The 24162-nt window shown below is 52.9% G+C and overlaps 2 protein-coding genes across 2 annotated transcripts; one reads left to right on the top strand and one right to left on the bottom strand.

Moving 5' to 3' along the window:
• The first annotated feature begins 1761 nt into the window (after nt 1–1761).
• LOC118649154 (sialic acid-binding Ig-like lectin 13) lies at nt 1762–14299 on the top strand. The gene is made up of 10 exons (XM_036295952.1): nt 1762–1795; nt 1860–2243; nt 2444–2664; nt 2902–2959; nt 3189–3236; nt 4922–5174; nt 5853–5957; nt 6278–6374; nt 10020–10252; nt 14188–14299. The coding sequence occupies exons 1-10, from the start codon at nt 1762–1764 to the stop codon at nt 14297–14299; spliced, it is 1545 nt and encodes a 514-aa protein (XP_036151845.1).
• A 100-nt stretch (nt 14300–14399) lies between these two features.
• CEACAM18 (CEA cell adhesion molecule 18) lies at nt 14400–22630 on the bottom strand. The gene is made up of 6 exons (XM_036295951.1): nt 22579–22630; nt 21008–21358; nt 19119–19400; nt 17873–18145; nt 15902–16037; nt 14400–14418 (listed from the first exon to the last, which is right to left on the bottom strand). Exons 1-6 carry the CDS (start codon nt 22628–22630, stop codon nt 14400–14402), a joined length of 1113 nt encoding a protein of 370 aa, XP_036151844.1.
• Nucleotides 22631–24162: the final 1532 nt, after the last annotated feature.

The following is a 24162-nucleotide window of genomic DNA, read 5'->3' as shown; positions in this document are numbered from 1 at the left end:
ATTATTATTATTATTATTATATTATTATTATTGTATTATTATTACTAGAGGCCTGGTGCATGAAATTCATGCATGGCGGGGGGGGGGGCAGTCCCTTAGCCCGGCCTGCACTCTCTCCAATCCAGAACCCCTCGGGGGATGTCCGACTGCCGATTTAGGCAGACATCCCTCTCCCAATGCGGTACTACTGGCTCCTAACCACTCACCTGCCTGCCAGCCTGATTGCCCCTAACCACTCTGCCTGCCTGCTTCATCACACCTAACCACCTCTGCCTGCCTGCCTGATGCCCCTAACTGCTCTCCCCTGCAGGCCTGATCCCCCTAACTGCTCTCCCCTTCCGACCTGATCCCCCTAACTGCTGGCCTGATCACCCCTAACTGCCTCTGCCTTGCCCCCACCACCGTGGCTTTGTCCGGAAGGTCGTCCAGAAGACGTCCGGTTTATCCAGTCTAAATAACATATTACCCTTTTATTAGTATAGATTATTGCAGTGGTTCTCAACCTTCTGGCCCTTTAAATACAGTTTCTCATGTTGTGACCCAACCATAAAATTATTTTCGTTGCTACTTCATAACTGTAATGTTGCTACTGTTATGAATCATCATGTAAATATCTGATATGCAGGATGGTCTTGGGCGACCCCTGTGAAAGGGTCGTTCAACTGCCAAAGGGGTCGCAACCCACAGGTTGAGAATCGCTGGATTATTGTTACATTATTATTAGTTCAATCCTCACCAGAGGATATATTTTTCCATTGATTTTTTAAAAATTTATTGTTGAGAGTATTACAGATGTCCCTCCCCCCCCCCCATTGCACCCCTCCACCCGGTTCCCATCCTACCGTAGGCCTTCACCACCCTATTGTCAGTGTCCATAGGTAACGCATATATGCATACAATATCTTTGGTCAATCTATTCCCGCCCCCAACCTCCCTTCTCTCTGAAATCCTCATTTGTGTCTCCCACTGGACAGAGACTCTGGGGCAGCGTCCAGGGCTGGTGTGTAGCCTTGTGAGCAGAGAGTGGTGCCCACCATGTGGATGCTGAGGGAGGAAAGATAACTGGACTCTTCAAACTGCCCCCCCCCCCAGGCCTCCCCTGTCTCCCATGTTCCCACCCCTGGCTGGCTGACCTCCACAGACATCTGCAGCCTGTGACTAGGGCATCTGGCCCACTTTTAATTTGCAGAAAATAATATCCAAGGGGAAGGGCATGCCGGGGAAGCAGGAGGTGGGCTGAGGGCCTGCCTGGGTGTGATTTGACGCCTCTCTCACCCTCCCTGACCTCCGGGTTCCCAGGAGTGGACGTGGGCAGGGGATGGGTGACCTTCAAGGGCTGTCCGGGTCCTGAGGGTATCCGAGCCTGACCTTTCTCCTCTGATGAAGGTCACTGTTCTGCTTTCACCCTCATCTTCCTGCGCCGCCTTCTGTCAATCTTGCAACGTTTATTCTAGTTTCTCTGAGAGAAACAATTCCCCAGAGGAAACTTAGTACCCTGACCCCAGGCAGGCTGCTGTGGGGCCGAGGGGAGCGGGGGTGTGAGGGCCAGAGGGCGCTCAGGACAAGGGCGGGTCATCTGGGTCTCTGTGCTGTGGGGTGTCCTCCCCGCTCTGTGCAGAGGGGGACAAGCTCAGGCGCTGAGGTTCCTCTTCTGTGGACGGGGAGGTCCTGTGCTGCTCCCCAGCTTTCCTGGTCACTCTGCAGGCCCCTCCCACTGTCTTGCTTCTCTTTTCACCCACAGGAGCCCAGATGCCCTCAGAGATGCTGCAGCTGCTGCTGCCCCTGCTGTGGGCAGGTGAGTGTCCGAGGGGAGGGGGCCGGCAGGGCAGGGGCTGCGGCTGACCCTAGTTTCCCTACAGGGTCCCTGGCTCAGGATAAAACATACACGCTGACAGTGAAGACGCCTGTGACAGTGCAGGAGGGCCTGTGTGTCCAGGTGGCCTGCAAGGTGTTCTACGCCAAGGATGGATGGGATGACTCTACACCAGCTCACGGCTACTGGTACCGGGGAGAGGCAGATGCACCTGACAAGGTTTTAGTGGCAACAAACAATCCATCTCATAAAGTGCAGGAGGAGACCCAGGGCCGATTCCACCTCCTCGGGGATCCCAAGACCTACAACTGCTCCCTGGACATCAGAGACGCCAAGAGGACAGATGACGCATTTTACACGTTTCGAGTGGAGAGAGGAAATATTGTGAGGTATTCTTACAGAGAGAGCAAGCTCACCGTGCGAGTGACGGGTAAGGAACGGGCTCCAGGAGAGGCCTTGGGAAAAATTCACAGTGGCCCCAGGCAGGGCTGGGATGGAACCCCATCCTGGGAGGGGGTCGGGGTACAGCCTGTTGGGCTGAGAGGCAGGAGCTGGACCCAAGCTGATGCTTCTCTCAGGGCCGCACTTGGGACCCTCCCTCCTGATGCCCTGTCTTTCCCTCCTTACCAGCCCTCAGCCACACACCCCATATCCTCAACCCGGGGTCCCTGGAGAGCAGCCGCCCCAGGAACCTGACCTGCTCTGTGCCCTGGGCCTGTGAGCGGGGCACGCCCCCCATCTTCTCCTGGACGTCAGCTGCCCACAGCTCCCTGGGCCCCAGGACCCGCCTCTCCTCCGTGCTCACCATCACCCCACGGCCCCAGGACCACGGCACCAAGCTGACCTGTCAGGTGCATTTTCCTGCCACTGGTGTGACTGTGGAGACAACCATCCAGCTCAGTGTCACCTGTGAGTGCTGGGTCGGAACAGCAGGTCCCTGAGGGTGTGCAGAGCAGGAGGGCCAGGCAGGTGTGCTGGGTCCTTTGTCCTGGGGACCTGGCTGTGTAGGGGACCTAGAGCACAAAGCCCTGTCCCTCTCGTATTTCTGTTGCCTCTGGGGGTGGGCGGGTGCCACCTTCACCTGTCAGGTGACCTTGCCTGGGGCCAGGGTGACCACGATGAGGACCGTGCACCTCAACATGTCCTGTGAGAACTGGACCAGGATGTGGGGTTCCCGATGGGGTTCCCGAGGGCAGCAGAGATGGGGGATGGGGACCTCAGACATTGGGTGCTAAGTCCTGAACCTGGTTTGGGAGGGTATCAGGGGGATGCCTGCTCCCACCCTGTCCCCATTTAAGCAGCTCCTGGGGAACCAGAGCCAATGTCTGCCCAGCCCTCACCACTGAGTTTGGTCCACCTTCTCTTTCTGTCCCAGACTCTCCACAGAACTTGAACATAACTGTCTTCCAAGGAAATGGCTCAGGTAGGAGGGAGCCCATCATGGGCTGTAGGGAGGAGGGCCTCTCCCAGGTCAGGGCAGGACAGGGCCAGTCCTTGCCTCATCCAGGACTCACCTTGTGACCAGACACCCCCAGTGGCCCCTCTTCTTCCTCAGTCCCTGTGGCTGGTCTCGAAGTCCCCTGCCACCTGCACCAGGAGAACGAGGCACCCTCCACATGGCTGAGCTGCCACTCGAGGCCCCTGGTCCTCCATCTCTTGATGAGTCCTCCAGGCTCAAGTTTTCATTTTCCTCCAATAGTTTAATTTGTGTATTTTCCAACAGGCAATATAGTCACACTAGAGGCCTGGTGCATGAAATTTGTGCCCGGATAGGGTCCCTAGGCCTCCCCACCTCGCCGCCTCCTCTTCCCCACTCCCTCAGCACCAGGCCATCTGTGCCACTGGTCACCTGCCATGTTCTGTGCCACCCCCTGGTGGTCAGTGCACATCATAGCAAGCGATCAAACTCCTGCTCTCCCAGTAGAACTCCTGAGGGGACAATTTGCATATATATATATATATATATATATAGAGAGAGAGAGAGAGAGAGAGAGAGAGAGAGAGAGAGAGAGAGAGAGACTAAAGGAGGCCCGGTGCATGAAAATTTGTGCACTGCGGGGGGCGGGGGGTCCCTCAGCCTGACCTGCCCCCTCTCACAGTCTAGGAGCCCTCAGGGGATGTCCTCCTGATGGCTTAGGCCTGCTTCCCGGGAGGCAACTGGGCTGATCAGGGGAAGGCAATGCCCCCATCACGCCACTGCTGCTGCCACTGCCGGCCCGTGGTGGCTGTGAGGCCTGAGCCCTGGGCCTCGCAGCCACTGTGGCTTTGTCCAGATGGACGTCTGGATGGACATCTGGAAGATGTCTGCCCTAATTAGCATATTACCCTTTTATTAGTACAGATGGGCAAAAATGGAAAGGCACTGAAGTCTGTCCTCAGATGCCTGGTCACCTCCCTGGAAGTGAGCAGTGTCCACATGCTGGTGTGAGCCTTGGGTTTGTTCACTTGAAGGATCTCACAGGTCCTTCGCCATCCGTAGGACAGACGTCCCCATCCTTTCCGTGCCTGTGCAGTATTCCACAGCATGGCTGGATTCTGGTTGTGTGCACATATTTTTTTTAAAAATATATTTTATTGATTTCAGAGAGGAAGGGAGAGGGAGAGAGATAGAAACATCAATGATGAGAGAGAATCATTGATTGGCTGCCTCCTGCACGCCCCCTCGACTGGGAACTGAGCCCCAACCCGGGCATGTGTCCTTGGCCCGAATTGAACCTGGGACCCTTCCGTCCATAGGCTGACGCTCTACCCACTGATCCAAACCAGCTAGGGCTGCGTGCACATCTTCTAGTAACGGAGACCCAGGGCGTTCATCTTACTCTGATAACCTCAACACTGCAACGAGTAATCTGCCTCCACTTTCACAACCCTGTGTGTGCAGGTGTCTGTGGGGTCAGTTCCTAAAAGCAACACATAGCTACCAGTACTTCACACGTTCTTTGCAAGTTTGAGGGAAGTGGTCAGGTTGTTCTGCACGGAAGTCAGACAAGCCTGCGGTCCCACCAGCCGGAGGCTGTGTGTCCATTCCTCTCCTCCGCTCTCCTCCTGCATCCTTCCGCTTCCTCTCCACCTCGCGGTCACTCTGACCCTCTGACTCTTCTTCTCCAGCACCCACAGTCCCGGAGAACGGCTCGTCGCTTTTGGTCCTGGAGGGCCAGTCCCTGCGCCTGATCTGTGTGGTCAACAGCAACCCCCCTGCCAAGCTGAGCTGGGCCCAGGGGAGCCAGAACCTGAGCACCTCCAGGCCTGGGGTCCTGGAGCTGCCTCCAGTGCAGGTCGGGGATGAAGGGGAGCTCACGTGCCGGGCCCACAACTCTCGGGGCTCTCTGCACTCCTCCCTGAGCCTCTCTGTACAGAGTGAGTGCCCCAGTGGATCGGGGGCTGGGGGTGGGGGGGGGCCCTACAGGAAACCAGCACCTGCTCCATCTTCAAAATCCACCCTGCAACCCCTGACCTTCAGAGAGGAGGTCAGCTCTGCTCTGGGCTCAGCTGTGAAAGCCCGAAATTTCCCTGGGATTGAAAGTGCCCCTGCCCTCTTCCTGCCTGGCCAGCGCTGTGGGGTGGGGCGGGGCGGGGCGGGGCCAGGAGGGAGAAGCCAGGGGCAGGAGGTGGGTCTTGGGAGAGGGCCTGGGGCTTGGACAGGGGTGTCCCTGGACTCATGGTCCTTGCTTTTCGGGGGCTGGAGGAGGGTCAGGCAAGCGAGGCACTCCTCTTGGGCACAACATCTAAAGAAACCTCAGCAACGAAGAGGAACGTGACCACAGTGCAGTGTTTCTTGTCAATAAACACTGAATGCAAAGTGAACCCCACAATGAACAAAATCTCCACGCCCCCCCTACAGACAGGCTGCCACCCAGCTCTGGGCGCCTCACTCGCCTCACCCTGATCTCCACCCCCTGCCCTGTTCCTCTACTTTGCACCCTGCAAAAGGGCCAGAAAACATACATCTGGGGTCCCTGCTGGGCGTGGGCGAAGGAAAGACTGAGTTCTCAGCGGGGAATCCCCCCCTCACCCCATAATCCCATCTGTCTATAGGGAGAGCGGGGCCATCATCATGCTCATCATCGGGAATGATGCTGGGGGCAGTCGGGGGAGCAGGTGCGACCACCTTGCTCTTCCTGGCCTTCTGTGCTGTCTTTATCATGTGAGCACTGACCTGGGGAGGGAGGGAGGGAGGGAGAGCCCTGGGCTGGGAGGACAGGAGGTCAGGGAACCCCTGAACCCAGAGCTGGAGGGACTCAGGGGGGAAGGGGGTGCCGACCCTGAAACCCGGGCAGGAAGAGGGTCCCTGGTACCTTGGGTGGGTGCCACAAACCTCTGGCTCCAGGAGCAGGGAGCTGCATTCTCAACCTTGGGCCCACTTCAGTCACCCCTCCAGCCCCTTAAGAGAGAACAGAAAAGGGCCGGTCTGCCCACCGCACCCTGGACGGGGGCCACTGAAGGGAATCTGGTCTCTCCTCGCAGAGTGAGGTCCTGCAGGAGGAAAGCGGCAGGGGCAGCAGCGGGCACGGGGGACACGGGCACGGAGGGTGCAAACGCCGCCCAGAGGCCAATCCCTCAGGTGAGTGACCTGGGCATCTTGCGATCCGGCAGCCCCCATGAACACCTCCCCCAGGAAGGCCCCCTGGGTTGCCCTGCTCAGCATGGCCACGTTGCTCTCCTCAACTCCTCCTCCCTCTAGACTCCCCATCTTGCTCACAGCACAAGAGCCTCCTCCTCTTTTATTTAAGCCAAGAATGGAGGACTTACCTTCTCCCTGTCCTCTCTTTCTTCTCCTGCTGCCCCCAAATCCATCATGTCTCTTCTATTTTTCCTCCCAAGAACAGCCAGCATTGATCCCCCCCTCTCTCCATCTTTGTTTGTTTTGTTAATCCTCACCTGAGGATATTTTTCTCATTGATCTTTAGAGAGTGGAAGGGAAGGGGAGAGACACAGCGAGAGAAACATCAATGTGAGAGAGACACATCTATCGGTGGCCTCCCGCACCTGCAACCAAGACACGTGCCCTTGACCAGAATCGAACTTGCTAGGTTGAGAACCACTGCCCTACACAGAGGGATAGTCCGAGGGCCTACGGGCATCTGCTTGCCCTCATTGCCTGGATCCGAGGCCGGCAAACGTTTTCTATCAAAGGGCCAGAGAGCAAATCTTTTTGTCTTTGCGGGCCATACAGTCTCTGTGGCAGCCACTCGGCACCGCCATACACCATCTAGAAATGAATGAGTATGGCTGTGTTCCAATAAAACTTTATTTACAAAAACCGGCAGCGGGTGGGATTTGACCCAAGGACTGTAGTTTGGCGACCCCTGACCGAGAGAATAAAGCCCAAACTCCTCAGTCTGCAGCTCTGCCGACTCTGGCCTCTCCATGCCCACCTCTCCAGAATGGCCATGGTTAGGGTTAGGGTTAGGGCTAAGGTTAGGGTTGGGGTTAGGGTTGTGGTTAGGATTAGGATTAGGGTGAGGTGAGTGAGGCATTCACCTAGAACAGTGGTCGGCAAACTGCGGCTCACGAGCCACATGCGGCTCTTTGGCCCCTTGAGTGTGGCTCTTCCACAAAATACCACGTGTGGGCGCGCACGTGCAGTGCGATTGAAACTTCGTGGCCCGTGCGCAGAAGTCGGTATTTTGTGGAAGAGCCACACTCAAGGGGCCAAATAGCCGCACGTGGCTCGCGAGCCCCAGTTTGCCAACCACTGACCTAGAAGCAAAGCTCAAGTGGAGGCCAAAAATCTCAGGAAACAAGACAAATTATGTTTAAAAAAAAATGTTTTATTGATTTTTTTAGGGAGAGAGGAAGGGAGGAGGATAGAGAGATAGAAACATCAATGATGAGAGAGAATCATTGATCAGCTGCCTCCTGCACGCCCCACACTGGCGATCGGATTCCGCCACCAGGGCACGTGCCCTGGCATAAGAACTGAACCGTGACCTCCTGGTTCATAGGTCGACGCTCAACCACTGAGCCACCTCCGGCCGGGAAGAAGTCAATTTTTAAAACATTCTTTCTGTGTTTGCGTGCAGTGAAGCTAAGAAAACAAAATTATAATGATTTTTGGTTGGGTATATAAATAAAATATTGAAACTTAAAGTTTCATGTTTTCAGTAATATTTTAGCTACTTTCAAGATCTGGAAGAAAGTGGCCATTAAAAATATGTAGAAACATATGTACAGAGGCACACACACTCTTCCTTCTGCCTCAGGCTCCCGTCGGCTCAGAAGCACAATCTTACTAATCTTGGGTTTATTTAAATGCTTTGGTGCTTTGCTCTCCATGGATTTATTGCATTCATTTTGATTTAAACATTAAAATATCATTTCTCTCTATTATGAGGCTTTTTGGCACTGCGTTTTTAATTGGCATTAACTTGCCCTAACTGGTTTGGCTCAGTGGATAGAGCGTCGGCCTGTGGACTGAAAGGTCCCAGGTTCGATTCCGGTCAAGGGCATGTACCTTGGTTGCGGGCACATCCCCAGTGGGGGGTGTGCAGGAGGCAGCTGATCGATGTTTCTCTCTCATCGATGTTTCTAACTCTCTATCCCTCTCCTTTCCTCTCTGTAAAAAATCAATAAAATATATTTAAAAAGAAGAAAAGAAAAAAATTATTTTTTAAATCTTGGGATAGGCAGAAGGATATACCCAAACCAACTAACCAACCAAACAAACAAATAAGTGAATAGAATGTACAAAATAGACACGTATTTTGGGAGAAACACAGGATATGGGGGATAGGGAGTGCTGGGGAAATAGCTTATGAAGGTTTTATTATTATTATTATTATTATTATTATTATTATTTGTCGTGGTAAAAAACGTAACATAAACATACCCCCTTAATCATTTCTAAGAGTCCAGTTGTGCAACATATTTCTAGAATTCTTTCCTCTTGCAAAACAGGAACTTGTAACCCTTGAACAACAACTACCACTTCCCCGACTAGGTCAGCCCCCGGCGATCACCATACGTTCTGTTTCTATGGGTTTCACTTCTCTGGGCACCTCACTGCATCGAGTTTGTGTCTTTTCTGCGACTGCCTCATTTCACTCAGCATCGTGCCCTCAGGCTCACCCATGGTGTTGCCTGTGGCAGAACTTCCTGCCTTTTAAAGTCTTAATAACATCCCGTTGCATCTGTACTCCACATCTTCTTTTCCTCCTCATCTGTTGATGCGTACTTGGGTTGTTTCCAGCTCTTTGCTCTTGTGAATAATGCTGCAATGAACACTAGAGTGCAAATATCTCTTTTTAAAAAATATATTTTATTGATTTTTTACAGAGAGGAAGGGAGAGGGATCGAAAGTTAGAAACATCGATGAGAGAGACACATCGATCAGCTGCCTCCTGAACACCCCCTACCGGGGATGAGCCCGCAACCAGGGTACATGCCCTTGGCCGCAATTGAACCCGGGACCCTTCCGTCCGCAGGTTGACGCTCTATCCACTGAGTCAGGGCTGCAAATATCTCTTGGAGATCTTATTTTCAATTCTTTTGGGTACTCATTAATGGGATTGCTGGGTCATAGGGTAGTTGTGTGTGTTTTTTAACGTCCACACTATTTTTCAAAGCGGCTACACCATTTCACATCTCCACCTGCATTCCAGAAGGGTCCAATTCCTCCATATCCTTGCCAACACTTGCTATTTTTTTTTCGTTTTGCTTCATGTTTTGTTTTGTTTTTCCTTCAAATTGGGCCTTTATTAGACACATGTAAGCATTACATTACCTAAGGATAAAGGAGGTAAGCATGGCTAATTCGTCTTGATTTGCTCTGTTTTTGATAGTGGCCATACTGATGGAAGTGAAGTGACTTCTCATTGTTGTTTTGATTTGCATTTCTCTGATGATTAGGAATGGTGACCGTCTTTCCACAGTTTTCTAGCCAGCTGAATAGCTTCTTTGGAAAAAAATGCCTAATTCAAATTCTTGGTCCATTTTTGAATAGTTTAAATTTTTCAATATGTTTTTATTTATTTTTTTTAGAGAGAGATGAGGGAGAGAGCGAGGGAATACACCCACATGAGAGAGAAACATCAATTAATTGGCTGCCTCCTGTATATGCCCTGACTGGGGGGGTCGAACCCACAACCTGGTTATATGCCCTGACCGGGAATCGAACGGGCGACCTTTTGGTGCATGGGACGACGCCCAACCCACTGAGCCACACCAGCTGGGCGACTCAGACTTCCTTTTCTTTCCCTCCACACAGGGTTCCCTGAATGAATCCCAGCCAGACAGCCGCCTAGAGCACCTTCCCCCACCTCTGGCTGCCCCCTCCTCAGGGAAGAAAGAAGAGATTCAATACGCAACCCTCAAATTTCATAAGAGAAAGCCTGGGAACCCTCCGGAACAGGAGGGCGGCACTGAAAACGAGTACTCGGAGATCTTGATGTGGAAGTGGGAACTGTGGAGAATTAAAAGCCCTCTGGGTGGCAATAGCCAGTTTGGCCCAGCAATAGAGCGTCGGCCTGCGGACTGAAGGGTCCCAGGTTGGATTCCAGTCAAGGGCCCATGGAGGCAGCCGACCCATGATTCTCTCTCATCATTGATGTTTCTCTCTCCCTCTCCCTCTCCCTCTCTTTTCCTCTCTGAAATCAATAAAGCAAAATAAAGACCCTGAAACTAAAAAACAAAACAAAAAAAACCCTTTGGGCGATGAGTTAAAAGTATGGTGGAAAGAACACTGGCTTTGGAACCAAAGAGTTGTGAGTTCAAATCCACACTCCGCCCCTTTCCTGAGTAAAGTGACAGACGAGTCCCTGCCTCCCTGTGCCTCCGTTTCCTGCCCCGTGGGACCAGCGGAGAAGCCCCACCTGAAAATTTGTGGTGAGAATTCTGGGAGTGAAATCCTACCAGAGCACCTGGCTCAATGTGTGGGCTGCACACGTGCTGGGTCCCTGGGCTTTGCACGGAAAGGTCCTACCGGGAATTTCTCCTGAACCCTGGAGGGGACTAGCGCCAGTCCTTGCACCCTGAGGTTCTTCGTCCTGGAGCATCTCGCCCAGCCTTTATCTGCTTCAGTCTTTGAAAGTGGAGCTCAAGGGATGCACTTGGAGCAAGTGGATCGAGGTTTGGAAATGATGAATCTTACATGTGATATAATTGGATTCTATAACTGGGATCATACAGCCTGTCCTCTGTGTCTGTTTTTCTTAAACTTGGCCTTGCATTTGTTGAGGATCCCACTGTGGGAGTGTAAAATGGTTTGTGTACCCATATTTTTCTACGGACGAACGTTTGGTTGGTTTCCAGTTTGGGGCGATGGCGCATAAAGCTGCTGTGAGCATGTTTGTACCTGACTGTTCCAAGGTTTGTTTTCGTTTCTCTCAAGTGTTGGGGGGGGCAGGGCCAAGAGGAGAGTCACATGTTGGGAGCGGGAGGGTCTCTGGGACCTCCCCTTAGGGACCATCACCCAATAGGCAGCTAGATAGATGGGTGGCCTGGAGCTCAGAGGAAGGTGGTGACGGGCAATGGACAGTGGGAAACATCGGGGTCCAATGATCCTGAGAATGAACACCTACTGATGTGGGTTGGATTGTGTCCTCAGCGCTAAGACCTGAAAATGGGATTTTATTTGGAGACTAGAGGCCCGGTGCATGAAATTCGTGCAGGGGGGTGGGGTGTCCATCAACCTGGCCTGCACCCTTTCCAATCCAGGACCCCTTGGGGGATGTCTGACTGCTGGGTTAGGCCTGTTCCCATGGGCCTAAATCAGCAGTCAGACATCCTTCTCACAATCCGGGACCACTGGCTCCTAACTGCTCACCTGCCTGCCTGCCTGATTGCCCCTAACCACTCTGCCTGCCTGCCTGATCACCCCTAACCGCTCTCCGCTGCTGGCCTGATCGCCCCTATCTGCTCTTCCCTGCTGGCCTGATCGCCCCTAACTGCTCTTCCCTGCTGGCCTAATTGCTCCTAACTGCTCTCCCCTGCTGGCCTGATCGCCCCTAACCGCCTCTGCCTTGGCCCCTGCCACTATGGCTTTGTCCAGAATGATGTCTGGAAGACGTCCGGTCTAATGAGCATATTACCCTTTTATTAGTATAGATAGGGTCTTTGCAGATGCAATCAAGTTATTATGAGGTCCGACTGGATTAGATGAGAGCCTAAATCCAGCGAACAATGTGCCCCCCCTCCCACACACCCACAAGGAAGGGAATTTGGACACAGAGACACAGGTAGGGGAAAATCCACGTGACGATGGAGTCCGAGATTGGAGTGGTGATGCTGCAGAGCCAGGAAGGCTGAGGAGGCCAGGAGAGGTGAAGAGGGACTCTTCCGGGAGCCCTCCAGGGGAGCGTGGCCCTGCTGAAGCCTTGATGTGGGTCTTCCAGCCTCCAGGACTGTGAGAGAACACGTTTCCACGGTTTCAAGCCACCCAGCAGCCCTAGGAAACCAGTGCATTTGCTCAGGGCCTCCATGCATCAGGCCTCCATCTATCCTGTCTCACTCAGTCCTCACTGTGATGCCTGAGGGGGTCTTCAACAGAAGACCGAAAAAAAGAGGGAGGACCGGAGGGAAGGACAGGAGGGAAGGAGGGAGAGAGGAAGGGAAGAGGAAAGGAAAGGAAAGGAAAGGAAAGGAAAGGAAAGGAAAGGAAAGGAAAGGAAAGGAAAGGAAAGGAAAGGAAAAGAAAGAAAGAAAGAAAGAAAGAAAGAAAGAAAGAAAGAAAGAAGACTCCCTGGGTCAAAGGGGTTGCCTTCGGTCTAGGCACTGTTTTAAGTCTGTGAACATTACAACAGCAGCTGCTAGGCTGGCCATCCACACTTCCATACATTCAGCCAGGGAGGAGCCTCTCTGTCTGTCTGTCTGTCTCTCTCTCTCATTTTCCTTCCTTCCCTTCCCTTCCCTTCCCTTCCCTTCCCTTCCCTTCCCTTCCCTTCCCTTCCCTTCCCTTCCCTTCCCTTCCTTCCCTTCCCTTCCCTTCCCTTTCCTTCCTTCCTTCCTTCCTTCCTTCCTTCCTTCCTTCCTTCCTTCCTTCCTTCCTTCCTTCTTTGATTTTTTTTTTTTAGAGAGAGAGGAAGGGAGAGGGAGAGGAGAGAGAGCGAAGCATTGATGTGAGAGAGAAACATCAATTGGCTGCCTCCTGCACACCCTGGGGTCGAGCCCACAACCCAGGCATGTGTCCTGGCCTGGAATTGAACTTACAACTTTTCAGATCACAGGATGCTGCCCAGTCAATGGAGCCACACCGGCCAGGGCTCCTCTTTCTTTCTTTCTTCCTTCCTTCCTTCCTTCCTTCCTTCCTTCCTCCCTCCCTCCCTCCCTCCCTCCCTCCCTCCCTCCCTCCCTCCCTCCCTCCCTCCCTCTTTCCTTCTTTCTTTCTTTCTTTCTTTCTTTCTTTCTTTCTTTCTTTCTTTCTTTCTTTCTTTCTTCCTTCCTTCCTTCCTTCCTTCCTTCCTTCCTTCCTTCCTTCCTCCCTCCCTCCCTCCCTCCCTCCCTCCCTCCCTCCCTCCCTCCCTCCCTCTTTCCTTCTTTCTTCTTTCTTTCTTTCTTTCTTTCTTTCTTTCTTTCTTTCTTTCTTTCTTTCTTTCTTTCTTCCCTTCTTCGGTTGTAAGTGCCATAGGGATAAACAAATTTGTTTAGATACTTGTGGGCACATCCACAAAGACAGCTCAGAAAGCAAATTCCAGAAATGGCATCACGGGATCTGAACTCACTTCATGCTGTTTTAACTTTATTGGTTATTTTCTGATTATAAACGCAATGTACACACTTTGCGAGAGAAAAAAGACAACAAAACACCTTAGAATATACAGTGGCGTGTAAAGAAGGACACGAAGAGCTAGCACTGTTCTTGGTTAACATTTTCCGCAATTTTCGTGCAGGTGTGTATATATGTGTGTGTACATGTAAAACTGGGAAACACACACGTACATACCGTACATACTATATCTGTCTTAATAAATGAATCTATACTTTTAAATGACGGTGGTCCTATCAGATGCTGCTTTACACATTGCTAACTTGTCAGGGTGTGAGCGTTGTCCGCGCTTAGTAGGCACCTTTCCCCAGCGCGGTTCCTAACAGGCCACAGATTAGCTCAACATGCGCTGTGCCCCGTCTAAGCATTCATAGGCTGTGCCCATGAATGACGACAGTGGTGATTATAGTGATGCTGATGCTGATGCTGGTGCCATCGATGGTCCCCACCGTCAATGCTGAGTTGGGGCATCTTTGCAGCGTCTCTGATGGTCCATGGCTTCGGGTTCAAAAAAAGTGGGGACCTTAGAAGCACATTTGCTGGCCGGGAAGAGGCATTGGAATTAGAACACAGAGCTCCCTGCAGGCCCCGCCCCAGCCTGCAGCCCATTAGCCAGCTCTGATGGACAGAGGCAGCAGCTAATGGCCATGCTGTCCGTGATGTCCCATCCCAGGTCCCAGGTGGGGCCTCCAGACCTTCTCCAGGAGCCTGCGTCTCCCCGGCTGCAATGTGACTATGGCTGCTCCCTCTCTTCATGGGTCCCCTGTGAGTACCAGTCCCCATAGCCGAGCCCGCCCCTGGGACAACACTCGCCCCTTCATTACTCCCCTGCCCCCCTCACCTCCTTGCTCATCTGGTCTTGTCCTCCAGGTCTGAGGTGGACACTTATATAGCCCGGCTTGTCCTGTGGGGAGAAACCAGGGAAGAAGTCACATCTCGGGTCCATAGGAAACGGAGAGAAAGCAAATGAGTCCTGGGTGGATGAGGAGACAGCTTTGTCTTGCAGGCCCTCCCCGGCGAGAGCCCCCAGGAGCAGGAGGTGATGAATCTGGGGGCTAAACCTCTACACCAAGCGTGTCAAACTCAAAGGCTAACATGGGTGTCTGTGGGCCACAAAAAAACCCCCAAAAGCTTCATTTTTCATAGAAGCGCAGGTGTATGTCTATAGAGACATGCTGAACACAAAGGGCTGAAATACACGAGTCGTGTTCACATAAAAAAACAGAACATTTTAATAAAAATTAATATTTTTTCTTGAACATTAACTTACCAGACACCGAATAAACTGCACAGATTAATAAGCGTAACGCAAATAAACCTATTTTTCGAAACCTATTGTTCGAAAGCAAAATATTTCCTGTTGCGCCCAGCAAACAAGTCAGTCCAAGACTAATGACGTGGCCATCGGCTGCTAAAATATTCGCTGCTGGGTATTAGTGGAGAGAAATGACTGATGATGAAGACGATGATGGTGATGATTTATTTCACAACTATGATATGCCGGGCACTACAGAAGATGATTTATAGAAATTATTTAGCCTTAGCTGGTTTGGCTCAGTGGATAGAGCGATGGCCTGTGGACTGAAGGGTCCCAGGTTTGGTTACCGGTCAAGGGCACTTTCCTTGGTTGCAGGCCTGATTCCCTGGCCCTGGTCAGGGCATGTGCAGGAGGCAACCAATCGAGATGTCTCTCTCACATCGATGTTCCTCTCTCTCTGTCTCCCCCACATCCCTTCCACTCTCTAAAAATCAATGGAAAAAATATCCTTGGGTGAGGATTAACAACAGCAACAAAGAAATTATCTTGAACCCTCCCAACAGTTACACAGTTAGATACTTTAACCCCATGTTGCAGGTGAAGAAACAGGAGTTCAGAGGGGGGGGATGTCACTTGCCTAAAGTCACACAGCAAGAAAATGAGGAAGAGAAGTCACTGGATAAAACCCCACTGTTATTTTAGAGCCATGGCTGACTCTAAACCCTCCCCCTCGCCCACTGGCTGGCTTATGGTCCTTAAGACCTCTGTCTCTCCCTAGCTGGTTTGGCTCAATGGATAGAGCGTCGGCCTGTGGACTGAAGGGTCCCAGCTTCGATTCTGGCCAAGGGCACATGCCTGGGTAGCGGGCGTGCTGGAGGCAGTCAACTGATGGTTCTCTCTCATCATTGATGTTTCTCTTTCTCTCCCCCTCTCCCTTCCTCTCTGAAATCAATAAAAATATATATTAAAAAAAAAAAAGACCTGTGTGTCTGCCCCGTAGGGTCCCTGACAACCCAGTTCCTGGCTTGTCCCTTCCCCCTTCGCTCTGCCACCCCCACTCCAGGGGGTGCTGGCTTCTGAATCCCAGACCCCAACCAGTGCCCCACCCTTGGCCCCGAGCGACAGGTACCTGGTGGAGAAACGAGTGATGAGAAAGTAGATCAGGACTCCGAAGAGGTAGACTCCGCCCAGGACTGTCATCCCGATGAAGAACACCACCAAGGACCCCGAGAGGTAGAAACCCGTCCTGATGTCAGGGATGGTCCCTGGAAGGAGAGGATATGTGGGGATCGGGACCGCCATTCAGTCATCCCTTCACTCACTCACACGCCTGTTCTCCAAAGATGTGTTAGGACCTGCTGTGTGCAAAGCCCTGTTCCGGGTGGTAGGGAGTCAACAGTGATCAGAACAAATGTTCTGCCCTTACGGGGCTGACATTGTAGCTGGGAAATTAAGCAAAGAGATGCCTCATGTCACTGCAGGAGCAATGCGTGCTCTGGAGAAGAACAGACCATGGAAGGTGACAGAGGGTGAGAGGGCGAGGGCGTGCTGGGGACACAGGGTCACGCACTCGTTGCACAGATGGTGCAAATATTCACTGAGCAGCAACCATATACCTGCACCCTCTCACAATCCGGGACCCCCCGGGAGATGTCAGAGAGCCGGTTTTGGCCCCATCCCTGCAGGCCAGGCTGAGGGATCCCACCGGTGCACAAATTTGTGCACCGGGCCTCTAGTCTGATTAATAAATGCTCCTAAAGGATTCAACCTTGCCTCTGTGTGTTGGCTTAGTGGCGACAGGCAGCCACGGACCTGTGTTGTGTCTGCTATAAAAGCCACGCTTCAGACACCATTACCGTGGTGAACATCTCCTTTCCCTGCACCACTTCCCCTCCATCTTCCCACTTCCCTCATTGTGGAGGCAGCCTGGGGAGGAGGGGTTGTGGGGGGGGGAGGGGGATGGTTGAGGGCAAGGGCTGTGTGGCCAGACTGCCAGGGTTTGAATCCTGCTCCTTGGCTGACTAGAACTGGAACCTTGAGTAAAGCACCCCAGCTCCCCAGCTCCCCGAGCCTCGGTTTTCTCGCCTGTACAATGGAGGCGATGTGTGCAACAGGCACCTGCTCCAGAGGGAGTCTGTGAGGCTCACCCAGGTCGGAAGGGTGGCTGGCACAGAGTATGTGCTCAGCCAATGTCCACTGACCCTTATCTTCCTGGAATTCACATCAACTCGGGTCTGCCCCAGCCAGTTTGGCTCAGTGGATAGAGCATCAGCCTACAGACTGAAGGGTCCCGGGTTCAATTCCGGTCAAGGGCACATGCCTGGGTTGCAGGCTCAATCCCCAGTAGGGGGAGTGTAGGAGGCAGCCGATTAATGATTCTCTCTCATCATTGATGTTTCTATCTCTCTCTCTCCCTCTTCCTTCCTCTCTGAAATTAATACAAATGCATCCTATATAATAAAGCCTAATATGCTAAGTGTCCAGTCATCCATTCAACCAAAGTATAATATGCTAATGATATGCTAAGGCCACTCAACCTTTCACTATGACGTGCACTGACCACCAGGGGGCAGACACTTCGGCTGGTAGGTTAGCTTGCTGCTGGGGTCCGGCTGATCAGGACTGAGCGAGACAGGCCGGACATACCTTGGAGCCCTCCCGTGGTCTCTCCCCAGCTGGCCAACCTCCTGCGTTCCTCCCTGGCCCCAATTGTGCACTGATGGGGTCCCCCAGCCTGGCCTATGCCTGCTTGCAATCTGGGACCCCTCAAGGGATGTCGGAGGGCCAGTTTTGGCCTAATCCTGCAGGCCAGGCTGAAGTACCCCACTGGTGCACGAAATCATGCACCGGGCCTCTAGTTAAAAAATAAAACAAAGAAAAAAGAAAAAGAAAAACTCAGATCTGAGGACTCTGGGGCCTTCCTAGAGGAGGCAACTTTGGGCTCTGACCTCAGAGGATGGGAGGACGTCACCCAACTGTTGGGAGCAGGGCCTGGCCAGGTGGCAATGGCACTGTTGAGGATGGGCACTCGCTAGGCAAAGGCCTGGGGGTGGAAAGACGTGGAGTGTGTGAGCCCCAGAGGGGTAGCGGCTGCACTTACGGGGCCTCCGGATCTGGATGTCCCTGTAGAACCTCAGCTGGGCCACTGGGTTCTCCACGATGCACCTGTACCTGCCCATCTGCTCCCAGGTCAGACTTGGGAAGCTGAGGCTCGCCGCCGAGCTCAGGAAGGAGCCATTGTGGATCCAGTGGTATGTGGGCCTCGGGGAGGAGGTGGAGGTGCAGTCCAGCTCCACCGCGGAGCCGACCTCAGCGGCCAGGAAGCTGCTGAACTTGGAGGGCTTGGTCCTCAGCAGCACGCTGTCGGGTCCATCTGCGGAGACGGGGGCTAAGTGTCTGACCTCCTGGGGCCCTGTCTCCTTCCCTCAGTCCACACAAAGTCCTCCCCCAGGTGGAGGAACCCCACTCTGCACCCTGAGCAGGCCCCTAGACCTGCCCCCAGGCAAGGCAGCTGGGCCAACAACAACAACAACAACAATAATAATGTCTTCCATGATGAAGCATGTACACTATGGGCCAGTCCTGTGGTAGCCCTTTACATCCTCATAAAATAGGTGTAGCCCGGCTGGCGTGGCTCAGTGGTTAAGTGTTGACCTATGAACCAGGAGGTCACCATCCGGTTCTGGTCAAGGGCATATGCCTGGGCTGCAGGCTCAGTCCCCAGTAGGGAGGGTGCAGGAGGCAGCCAATCAATGATTCTCTCTCATCATTGATGTTTCTATCTCTCCCACTCATTTCCTCTCTGAAATCAATAAAAATATATTTTAAAACAACTAAACAAACAAATAAATAAGTAAATAAAATAGGTTTAGAGTAGAAACAGACACATCATGCCCGCTGCATGCCAGGCACCACTCTAAATACTTTACACAGTCACTTCATGCCCAAGGCAACCCACGGGATGGATCCATTTTATGGTTGAGGAAGATGAGGCTCAGAGGAGAGGACTGGGGATTTAACAGTCTTCTATTGACCTACAAAAAGGTTAAGCAAGTCCCCCTATGGCCCCCGGGGGCGGGGGTGGTATTTCCCTGAGCAGCTGTAGCCCCTGGCACCTGGGGCCTGGGGTCTGGTTCAAACCTCCAACTAGTAAACAATGAATGAAGGTCGGAAATTGTCTTCTCTGTGAAGATCCAGAACTGGGGTATGAACCCAGATCCAGCTGGACTGCAGGCTGGCTCAGGATGCTATTACCTTTTTCCGGTTCTGCCCGTCTTACCCCGACACCCCTGGAAGGCCCGGAGCCCAGCCCTGGCGTCACACCCATGACCCCCCAGAACACTTACAGAACACCTTCGGAGAGATGGCATCACTTTTCTGAGGCAACCCTACGACGTTCTCTATGCCACACCAAATTGTGAAGTCATAGCGGCTGAGCTGGTGGAGGGTGAGGGTCTTGCGGTCTGGCGAAATCGTCATCTGCTCATTGCTGGACACATTTAAGGCATTCACATACCACTGGATTCTGGTGGCGTCGGTGACGTTGGTGTCGCAGAAGACGGCCATGGGGTCCCTGTACTCCACTACGGAAGTGGTGTTGGCCGAGATGCCGGGATCGCCTTCCCACTCTGTGTGAAGAGGGGAAGATTAGAGATGGGGTCTGCCTCCCCAAGCCCTGCTTTGTCTCCAAGGGGGAGGGGGTGTGGGGTATGTTGGGGAGAAAGCAAGAGTTGTAAAATCGGGGCGGGGGAGTGTCTGGGGTCTTGGCAGGAGAGCACCCCTGAAACTAAGAGGGACAGAAAAGTAGGGAGTGGGCGCAAGGCGGCCGAGATGGGGGTGCCTGCCTGGGCCCATCATCCTCTGCACTGAGCCTTTGCTGTGGCATACCCTGCAATCGTGGCCAGTTCTTGGCATAAGCATGTGGCGGAAGGGTTGTTTCTGAACCCCCAAATCGGGACATCCCCACCTGGAGAGCCATGAGTGGAATTCACAGGGAGAGGTGGTATTTGGACTCTCCGTCATAATTGCTCTGAGTCCCATTTCTTGTACCAGTGCTCCCTCCAACTTTACGACAGACCACAGGTGTGTATGCTACTCCCATTCTACAGATGAGAAGGCTGAGGATCACAGAGGGAAGACAAAGTCCCAAGGCCATGCAATATATACAGCTGGGACCTGTGACTAACATATAGAATATAGTGAAGGTGATGGCTGTCACACCCATCATTACCTTGTGTCCTATAAGGCTGCCTAGTAGCCGAGAGAGAGAGAGAGAGAGAGAGAGAGAGAGAGAGAGAGAGAGAGAGAGAGAGAGTTTGGCTGACCTTGAGGGAGCAAACAACCAAGACGTGAAACGCCTGTGTACTGAGCCACACTCGAGAACACAGCCATGGGGCCAGCATTTATGAGCCAACATTTATGAGGCTAGGACTTAGCGAAGCCACGCCTGAAATTGTTTTCATATATATTTTTTTATTGATTTCAGAGAGGAAGGGAGAGAGACAGAGATAGAAACATCAATGATGAGAGAGAATTATTGATCGGCTTCCTCCTGCACGTTCCCTACTGGGGGGGCCAGGGGAGGGGGGTTGAGCCCACAACCTGGGCATGTGCCCTTGGCCGGAATTGAGCCTGAGACTCTTTAGTCTGCAGGCCAACGGTCTATCCACTGAGCCAAACCAGCTAGGGCCACACCTGAAATCTTGACACAGAAACTGTGCAATAAAAAAAAAAGGAGTTGTTGCCCTAGCTAGTTTTGCTCAGTGGATAGAGCGTTGGCCTACGGACTGAAGGATCCCGGGTTCGATTCCAGTCAAGGGCACATGCCCAGGTTGTGGGCTCGATCCTCAGTGTGGGCCATGTAGGAGGCAGCCGATCAGTGGTTCTCTCTCATCATTGATGTTTCTATCTCTCCCTCTCCCTTCCTCTCTGAAATCGATAAAAAATATATTTTTAAAAAATGGGGTGGTTCTTTTTTTTTAGCTGCTAAGCCAGTGGCTATTTGTTGTGCTGCTCTACTCACAGATAACTAACTGACAATGAAACTCTAGCCCCGTGAAGGTAGTGAGTGGCCCATCTTGGGCGGGGGAGAAGCTAAGCTACCATCTGCCAAGGCACGCGGGGTCGTCCGGAGGTGGGTGGGAGACTTGGGCGGTAAGATCTCCAAGGCACCCCACTCCCAAAGCCACCAGGTCCAACTCTGGAGTTCAGGGAGTGGGGTGACCTGTCAACTCACTGTGAATCTCCAGCCAGCCGGTTGCTCTTTGGGTCTCGTTGCCAAGGTCTACCCTCACGGTGTAGCTCCCCGTATCGTTTAACAGAGAGTCCTTGATCACCAGGTGGCCTTTCACGGTCACGTTCTCCCGGCTGCTGTACATGGGCCCACGCTGCCAGGCATGGGAGGGAGGTTGGTAGCTGACAATCATCGAGTCTGCACTGTCGTTTGCACCCCGGTGCCAGCTGTATTCCTGCACACCCTCGGGGACATTCTGAAGTTCCAGGAGGGCCTCAAATCCCTCAATCCATGGGGATGAGATGATGGAGACTTGGCCAGAGGCCTGGCAGATCCCACATGCCAGCAGACTTGCTGAGGAAGAGAGGGGGGAGGGGTGCGGAGAATAATTTATATCATCCAGGGAATGACCCACAGACAACCTGTCCTCTCCTCTCCATCCACTCAGCCTCCACCCTCGTCCATTCTTTCCTCTTTGTCTTCCAGCCTGGACTCTTTCTTGGGACACTTCCAAGTGTCCTCCAATCCATCCTCACACGGCAGTTCTGCAGATCCTTATAAAGGCCCAGTTGTGGCCCTGCTCTCTCCCTCTGCTCAGCTACTTACTATGGCTCCCCGTGCTCTCTCGTGATGAAGTTCAAACTCAGAGTGGCCTTTGGGACACCCTGAGAGAGAGCTGGTCTTTCGGACTCATTGAGACTCCTTTCCCATCCCATCTATCCCACCCCCTCACCCCATGCCCTCCCTCATCCATCCATCCATCCATCCATCCATCCATTCATCCATCCATCTATCCATCCATCTATCCATCCATTCATTCATTCATCTGAAGCCATAGCATCCCTCCACACCGTGTGTCCTAGTCATACACACAGCCCTCTTGACCCACCACCCTCTCTCCTGACCGGGCTTTCACATGAGCTGTTCCCCATTTCTGTCCCCCACTTCCTCTTTGCTGACTGACTTCTACTCATCCCTCCGCTCTCAGCGTTGATGTCGCCTCCTCCCCAGCCTGGGTCTGATGGCCCCTGGGTGCTGCCCCAGCCTCCTGAGCCCCCCTTCTCCTGTCCCCACCACTCTGGGTTAAGGGGATAGGGTGGCCGATGGGCACCTGGCCCTGGAAGTGAGCCCCAGGAGGGCGGTATTGGCCACCACTGCAGCCCCAGTCCCCCTGAGCACGGGGCAGAACCCAAAGGGAGTCCTTGGCAGTCCTGGATAAAAGTCCCCCAAGACTTTGATTTAGTGTCTAAATCCAGTGGAGTGGATGTGGACAGAGCTGGAGATCTGTTATCATCTACTGCTTGTGAGCCCGAAGCCTTGGTTCTATGGAGGAGGCAGAGATACTTGAGGCCTCAGCTCCAGGCCTCCAGGTGAGGGGTTGGGAAGGGGCCCAGTTGGAGAGGTGGAGGAGGGGGTCAGGAAGATGGGGCACCCAGGGAAAAGTTCTGTGTGTGTGGGTGGCGGGGGGGGGGGGCTGTATGTCCAGGTTTGTGAGCTCATGAAAGTCCTGGCGAGGGCCCCGTCCCCCCCCCCCACCTCCCCCATCCAGCTCTGCTAGGTCCACTTTCTCTTACCCACAAGGACCAGTTCCCTCCAGGGGATGCGTCTAGGTCTGGAAAGGTGCATGAGTGCCCGTGGGTCCTCCCGGTGGAGGGATCTCTCCAGAGCCTGGGATCCGCCTCTGCTGCGCCAGCACCCACCTGTGTCTCAGGTCTAGAGCTGCTGTGTGTCCATCACCCTCCCACCTCCAGGGTTGGACTCTGCACCACGGATGGGAGGGGCTGGGCAGGAGGGCCTCCGGGGAGCCAGTCATTATCTTTATGACTTTGTGTTGCCTTTATTGACTTAGTTATTTATTTATTATGTATTCACACTATTCTGTCCCGGTTACAAAAACAAAGCAAAACAAAAACCACCAACTCACTTTTATGAAAACTTGAAGATACCAAGCAACAGAACAAGGACAAGACGCTGGACTTTTTTTGTTTGTTTGTTTAACGTGTCTTGTCACATTCAGCTGAAACACACACACACAAATAAACAAGACAGTCTTAAGGCAGTCATTGATTTCTCTATCATATAAGGACTCTAGTGGGGAGCAGCCCCCGGGGAGTTTGGGAGCTTTGTGATAACAAGGAACCCAGGCTCCTTCAGTGTTGTTGCTCTGCATCCCTGTGGCTCCCACCGCCTGATCCAACATGGTTGCTCGAGCTCCACCAGCACTTTCACATGCCAGACAGGAAGGAGGAGGAAGGGGTGGGTATGACTCCCCTGAAGGGTCCCTTCCTGAGAAGGGCTCACAACAGTTCCGTGTATATCTCATTGGCCACAATGTTGTCATGCGGCCACACTTACCTGCAGGGGAAGCTGGAGAGTGCAGCCTTTTTGTGGGGTTCCCCTGTGTCTAGCTTCCTTATTATTAAGGAAAGGGGGGGGGGACTGGGAGGAGATGAGCCACCTCTGCCATGCAGAGCAGCTGAGTGGCTCTATTTGGCAACACCCAACATGGAGCATCTCTGTCTATCACGCAGAGCTTGGTGCCAAGTCATGGCAGAAAAATGTCCCCCATCCCCCCTCATATCCAGACTGTACTGGCCTCTGATGGCGGGTCCACTTACCCAGGACCAAGATGGCAAAGCTGGTTTTATTCACAGCCCATGGCATGAATCTGAGTGGGGGTTTTTTTTTTGTTTGTTTGTCTTAATTGATTTTTTTACAGAGAGGAAGGGAGAGGAATAGAGAGTTAGAAACATCCATGAGAGAGAAACATCAATCAGCCGCCTCCTGCACACCCCTTACTGGAGATGTGCCCGCAACCAAGGTACATGCCCTTGACCGGAATCGAACCTGGGACCCTTCAGTCCACAGACTGACGCTCTATCCACTGAGCCAAACTGGTCAGGGCGGATCTGAGTGTTTAATGCAATGAGACCCTCGTGAGGCCCGTGCCCTTGGGAGGTGACTGCAGGCTTGGCACATCCCTCAGGCTCCAGAGACTCACACTTACTCGCTCAAGCAGACCCCAGAGCTGGACATGGCCCACCTGTCCTGGGTCCCCCACAACTTGGAACACCTGAAACTCTGTCTCTTCAGTCAATGGTGGGCTTCCTATGTCATCAGTCTCTGAACATCTCTAAGCTGAGAAGCCCGATGCATGT

The sequence above is a fragment of the Myotis myotis genome, unplaced genomic scaffold (assembly GCF_014108235.1).
Source record: "Myotis myotis isolate mMyoMyo1 unplaced genomic scaffold, mMyoMyo1.p scaffold_m19_p_28, whole genome shotgun sequence".
In the NCBI taxonomy this organism is placed as follows: domain Eukaryota; kingdom Metazoa; phylum Chordata; class Mammalia; order Chiroptera; family Vespertilionidae; genus Myotis; species Myotis myotis.
Note: the sequence above shows the minus strand (reverse complement) of the source record. Positions and strands in the feature narration are given on the sequence as shown.

What these genes read in the sequence shown, in the direction of transcription:
- CEACAM18 (XM_036295951.1), bottom strand. Translation starts at nt 22,630, where the DNA reads ATGCACCTTTCCAGACCTAGACGCATCCCCTGGAGGGAACTGGTCCTT. An exon ending in CGGCTGGCTGGAGATTCACA is followed by an intron (nt 19,401 to 21,007) that starts GTGAGTTGACAG and finishes CTCTTCACACAG; the next exon opens with AGTGGGAAGGCGATCCCGGC. An exon ending in CATCTCTCCGAAGGTGTTCT is followed by an intron (nt 18,146 to 19,118) that starts GTAAGTGTTCTG and finishes CCGTCTCCGCAG; the next exon opens with ATGGACCCGACAGCGTGCTG.
- LOC118649154 (XM_036295952.1), top strand. Translation starts at nt 1,762, where the DNA reads ATGCTGCAGCTGCTGCTGCCCCTGCTGTGGGCAG. An exon ending in CTTCCAAGGAAATGGCTCAG is followed by an intron (nt 3,237 to 4,921) that starts GTAGGAGGGAGC and finishes CTTCTTCTCCAG; the next exon opens with CACCCACAGTCCCGGAGAAC. An exon ending in CCCAGAGGCCAATCCCTCAG is followed by an intron (nt 6,375 to 10,019) that starts GTGAGTGACCTG and finishes CCCTCCACACAG; the next exon opens with GGTTCCCTGAATGAATCCCA.